This window comes from Vanellus vanellus (genome assembly GCF_965231255.1).
Source record: "Vanellus vanellus genome assembly, chromosome: 2".
Taxonomy (NCBI): domain Eukaryota; kingdom Metazoa; phylum Chordata; class Aves; order Charadriiformes; family Charadriidae; genus Vanellus; species Vanellus vanellus.
In genome coordinates this window covers 155,276,855-155,282,888 of record NC_138906.1, presented here as the reverse complement: position 1 = coordinate 155,282,888, position 6,034 = coordinate 155,276,855, and the positions used below count along the sequence as shown (strand labels likewise).

The 6,034-nt window shown below is 49.0% G+C and overlaps 1 protein-coding gene across 1 annotated transcript in view; it reads left to right on the top strand.

The window, feature by feature from the left end:
• Positions 1-4,259: 4,259 nt before the first annotated feature.
• Positions 4,260-6,034, top strand: part of SAMD12 (sterile alpha motif domain containing 12) — a gene marked incomplete at both ends in the record, with an annotated part of 106,094 nt that continues 104,319 nt past the window's right edge. Inside the window, one exon of the mRNA XM_082499252.1 lies at positions 4,260-4,353. Coding sequence (XP_082355378.1) covers positions 4,260-4,353 — 94 coding nt within the window. The remainder of the gene's footprint in view (positions 4,354-6,034) is intronic.

Sequence of the window (6,034 nt, the reverse complement as noted above, 5' to 3'; positions counted from 1 at the left end):
TCACCCAGCATATGGGATCAGGAGTGTGATTGTATTGTGCTTGGGAACACGAGCATACCCCCTCAATGGTTATTACTTATAATGCACTGTAAGTATGCCTACCATTTTGCAAGCACGTGAAAGACAAGGCTGCTGCTCCAGGGAGCTTGTATCTTGACTCATATACAACACAAAGGCTAATAGTTCAAATGCATACGAGAGCAAAGAACAAGTGAGGTCTTCAGGGCAATGTTAGTAATAGAAGGCTTCGGGAAAGAGTTGGGCTTTAAGGCTATTCTGTATAGGCTCTGTTTTTCCTTCATTAAATAAATAATGAACACCCCATTTTATTTTAATTACTTCAGATATGTCAAAATTCCTGGGGTTTATGAAGACCTTATTCATGTGCACATTGTATGTTCTTGCACTCTAATTTGAACTCATGGAGGTTTGTTTTGTGAATATAACTTGTCATAAATAACACTTATTAGCTGCAATAACCACTGCTAACAAACAAAAAGAACATGTGAAAATGCTTTCATGCCTTATCTGTATTTGCTCTTCTATATCTGTCCTCTGCTGTTCCTCTCGATTTTAGTAACGACATAAGTTTGGTTAGTGAAGGAACTCATAGACTCTTCCTGGGTAGGTTCATATTTATTGATATATTTAAAACAAAAAAAAAAGGGTATTTTTAAAGGAGAAAAATCTTCAAAACTTTTTTGATATCTCAAAATAAAACTGAAAAGGGCACAAAGCCATAGCTGTTTTTTGGACAGCAAACATTTTAGGACAGATCTCAAGGGTGCCAGGTTGTTTGGCATAAGATTTGTGAGGAGCTGAAGTAAAGGCTGTTACCCTGTCCCTAATTACCTTCATTTTCTGGATTTGTCAGACAATCTGTCAGAGTTTGACAGGATAAAGATGATAAATGAGGAAAGACTGAGGGCCTCACTGTGGGGTGAGGTGCTGATGAGGTCCCCGATGCCTTTCTCCTTCCCTGTGGAAAACCTCTGACGGTGCTAGGGAGAGCAGCGGGACGGGCTGACACCCCGAGTCCCCTGCAGCCGTCAGGCTGGAAGCCGCAGGGACGGAACCACCACGACTGAAATACCCTGTGCACCTGTGAAATGGCGTTTATCTGTTAGCAGGGTACCTGATCAGCCCCCTCTTCCCACACCACCCCTCCAGCCTCCTATAGCCCACCCGACGCCACTGGCCGCTGCCAGCCGCCCCCGCGCTGCTCTCCCGGCTCGGCAGGTACACTCGGAGCCGTCCGACGCCGCCAACTCCCCCACAGAGGCCTGCGGGGCCCCTTCGGCCGTAGGGGAGGCCGGTGCATCGACCTGGCGCTCCGCAGCCCCCGGGGGATGGCGGGCCCGGGGCAGGCCGGGCCTACATTTCCCAGGGTGCCGCGGGGCGGGCGCGCGGCCCCGCCCGCCTGTCAGCGGGAGCGCTGCAGGTTGATCGCGGCGGCTGCAGATGAGCCGAGCCCGTGCGCGGGCGGGGGGGGGCGACCGGGGCAGAGCCGCCGGGGCCGGGCCGGGTCGGCGGCCGGCGCACTATGCGAGGCCGGGAGGATGGCGGTGGAAGGTAAGGGCTCCGCGTCCCCTGCCCGTCGCCCCCGGGGTCCCTCCCCTGTCTCCTCCCCCGGGCACTCACCTGCGCCGCGGCGGGGCCGGCCCGTGCTTGGCCCTGGGGGAGGGGTGGGTGTGTGGGGAGCTGTGCCCGTTGGTGGGGCCGGCGGTGGCGGTGGGGCCGCACCGGCCTCCCCCGCGGGGTGCCGGCCACCTTCCGCCTCGGCCCGGCCGCCCGCCAGCGCCGCGCCTGCTCTCGGGCCAGGTGGGTCGTGGGGGCTGGCGGGGGAGGTGGCGGGGTCTGCTCGCTCCGCCTGGGGCAGCCGGAGGCTTCAGTCCGGCAACTTCCCGGCGGGCCCGGAGGTGCCGCCTCTCCCGGCCGGGGCGGCGGACCTGCGCCGCCTCCCTCCGAAGTGGCCCCGCTCAGCCCGCCGGGCGCCTTCCCCGCCCCGCCACCGCTGGAGCCCGGGCGCCGCCGTCCCTCGGTGCCGCCCAAATCCCCGAAGTGCCCTGAGGCCGTGATACCCACGAAGCTCAAGCAGCTGCCGGCCGTCCTGCCGCCTGGACGCAGAGTGCCGGGGTGTGCTCAGCCCCTCCACCCCGTAGGAGATGCAGGAGCCCAAGCGCCGAGGTGGCCGGGAGCTGTGAGGTGTTCGTGAGATGCCTACCAAGAACCTCTGAGAGGTTCATGAGGCGTCCGTCTCCTGGGGAAGTACCCGGTAATTCAGGTGGTGCCTACCGAGAGCTGGAAAGGTGGACGCTTTGCTGAGGTCTTCCAAGAGATGCTGGGCTCCTGCAGCAGTGTGACATTGGCTGCGTGTTAGAGATGTGACTAGGTGTATGGGAAAGGGCAAATCCACTTTCCTGCTGTCAGCTTCCAAAATTCATTCAATTTTCTAGCACGTTAGAGTGAGGCATTGAGAATCCTGGGGTTTGAGTCCCATATTGCTTTTTTCTGTGCCCTTGGGAAAGTTTCAGAAGTCCAGTGTGAAAACCAGCAATCTGACCCCTCTGAATGTGGGGTATGTTGGGTTTTTTGGGGTGCTCGTCTTGAGACCACCTTGAGGTTTGTTTCCCAGATATGCTGAGATCTACAGTTCCATCAGAGACCACTTGCTTTATTGCTGAAAATCATGCTGAAGCTGTCTTTTGCTGAGTACCCAAGTGAGCAGTGCAAGCGACCAGCAAAAACTTGGGCTTACTGAAGGCAGTGGGCAGCTTAACATCCCTGAAAACCACTTTCCTAGGGAAACTCAAATAAAGGTAAACAAAACCACTGTGTCTCAAAAGGTGTTTGTGTATGTCCATATCTGTCCATCCTAAGTCTCTCCATGAGTCAAACAGATTTCTTATGCACAGTCTGCTTTACTGAGTGGCAGTTTTGAAAACTAATGATATAAAGAAAGAAGGTAGTGGTCATGAATAAAAGCATTTCTTCTTTGGTAGCAAAAACTTAGCAACATGAACTGGCCATGCATGCCTGGTAGTGGGTAAGTAAATGAAACGAACTGCCATGCGCCAGATGGTTCATATGCCAGGAGCAGCCCCTATTTCAGTGTGCTCTCTAATGTCATCCTCCTTTATTCACTTGAAGTCCTTCTCAGTCTGTTTGCTAGATCTTTTCAGGTCTGTAATAATTCCTGTCATATCTGCAGTGCCTTCCATCTGAGAATCTCTAAAAGCTTTGTAAATATTAATGAAGGAAAGCTCTGTTAAAGCTTTGGGAAGCAGTGTCTTTCCCCTCTCCTTAGATGGGATTTTTTTTCTTTAACTCCTTCCCATTTCCTTCCCCCAGCTTGCGTCCCTGCTGTGGTCTCTCAGAACAGGCTTTCTTGTCTGTATGTTCTGCGTTCCTCCCATTTGGGGGTTTTCTCCCTCTACTTTCTTAGCTTTGCATAATTCTATTACCCTCACACTAGCACAGCAAGATGACTACTTACTTCTTCAGCACAAGTAGCTGTGTTGCTGTGACTGCTTTGTGTGAATGTAGCACATGCACATTTAAGGCCTTTTTTTATCCATCGTTTTCTGTTGGAACTATGTTTCTTTGTGTGACTGTGCTTAAAAGCATGCTTTTATCTTAATGCATCTTCTGCCGTATTGGAGCCCTGGGTGTGAGCCGTCTTCTTTTCATGAACTGTGACTTTTGGCAGATAACATATGGCATTACAGCTTCTGTTTGGGAAGCTGAGAGGTTACTTGTCCCTCGTGGCTTTGATCACCATAGTGTGCAGATCGTACTCTAGTCAAAGGTAAAGTTGCTGTGGAATCTTCAAAACTGATAGTTTTGTAGAAAAATGCCAATTTGCTGAACTCAAAATGTCTTGGACTCGGGAAGCACAGACTGTTTTGTTTTTTTTTTTTTCCTAGTTGTTTGATTTTTTTTGTTGTTTTTTTTTTTTTTTTCATTGGAAAATAATTTTCCTGGTTTGCTGCTTGAGATCTCAAGAGCATAACCTGCTGTACATCAGCTCTGGAAGTTAGGAAATAAGGAAAGCTCTGAAAACCTGGTTTTAAGCTGAGGTTGTTTGGCCTTCCGGTCTCTGTGGTAGATGGCTGGGAGCTTGGTGCAAGTATGGGCTTCCTGGGTCTTCAGACCTTTTTATAAAGTGTAGCCATGCTTCTGGACAGCAAACTCGCAGGTGGCTGGCTCTGGGACACAACTGGCATGGAGTGGAGAGGTCCCTGGGGCACAGGGGGCTCATGGATCCTGGAGCATGGGAGTTCCTGGCTGGAGCAAACATCCGCTGCGCCACCAGCTCTGCCAGGGCTATTGTTCTGGGGAAACTGACCATTTGTCAGCCTCGGCCACGAACCCAGAGACTCTTTGTTTCTCCTCTCAAAAATGCTCTGTGTGGTTAAAGCAAAGATATTTTGTAACTTATGGTTTGTGGAGAATCTTTGAAAAAATCTGATTTCATTTTATCTAACAAACTGTTGAAAACTTCCTCAAATTTGATTATTTTTAATGGTGTCATAGCATCGAGAGCTGGAGTTTAATTATGGCAACAAATGTCCAGCGGTTTACTTAAGGAAAACACACCAAATTTTTTACTGGGATAGCTGACAGCAATGGATTTGCAAATGCAAAATAGGAATTTTGAGGATAGTACAGTTCCTTGCCGGTTATATATAATAGATACCTGAGTGTCCCAAAAGAGATTATGTGGACTGGGAGGTCCTTTGGGCTGCATAGTACCAGTGTTTCCAGATTGATGAAAGGATTGGTGTGTGTATGGGGAAAGTGAGTTTGCAGTCCTTAATGTGAGCCCATCTAGATGGGAGCACTGCCAAGGTAAGTCTATTTTTAGACCTAACAGTTTTGACAATGTTCCTTTAAGTGTTTTTTTTTTTTCCCCTCTCTCTAGTAAGAATGAAAGAACTAGGTCAGAGCCAGTAGAAAAAGGCTTTTGATCTCTGCAACAGTGTTCTGAACATTTTTTTCTTTTTGCTCTTCTGCAGCAGAGGTAAAGGGGAAGAGAGAAACGGTGATTTCTCTCCCCCCCAGTGTTTATTGCACAAGAAAGTGAGAAATGGACAGCACTCACCAGACAATGTATGCATGCAGGTAATCCCACACAGTTCTGTCAGATCCCCTGCAGCTCTGACCTGTGGTGTCTTGGAGATTCCTGAGCAAAAAAGTGCTAATTATATCATGGAGTTCTTCATAGTAAATGTTTAATGAAGTTTAGTCTAAGGCCTTTCCTTCTGTGTGTAGGCTTTGGAAAGTGCATGCATATGGTTGTTGCTAGTCTCTTCCTGAAAGTTAAGGTAAAATGCTACCGTCCTGTGGGTCTTCTGTAGTGGGCTCGTGCTACTGAGACTCTGGATCTGCTTACTGGAGAATATTATTTTTTACTAAGAAGTGGAGTCTTGCTGATGTAAAATGGCAACGACTCTGACCTTACCCCTTGGTGATCCTCAAGGGGACTAGAGACTAGAAGGAGGTTAGGGCATCTTGGGGTGTGGTGTCAAGGTTAATTGCCAGAAGACTGAACTTATTTGCAGCTTGTAACCAACTTCTGTTGAAGCGGCCTTCTGAATTTCAGCAATGAGATATACCTGGGTGGAAAAGCCTTCAGTGCCTAGCCAACTCCAATGAATGTTGCCATGAGTTTCCTCAGAGACTTGAGATACAGTGAACTCATAGATGTGCTGTGCCAATTCTGCCAGGAATGTTAAAGTGAGTTCAAGACCATCCGAAGGACAGCTTTGAAGCAGGTTTCAGTGTAGTTACCTGTCATGCTGTTCCAGGGAGTGCCCAAAAGTACTATTCTTTTGACAGATGTTCGGTTATTCAACTTTTTCTTATTCTTGCACTCACTCCAGGCTCAGACTAGATGTCTCCACATCTAAGTTTCCAGGGAATGTGATCTAATAGATGGGTTTTCAGCACACTTAATTACCTGTGGAGCAAAGAAGTAACAAACCCTGTCATTCAAAAATAGCATGTGCTTCCATCAATGCTCTTGTTTTCT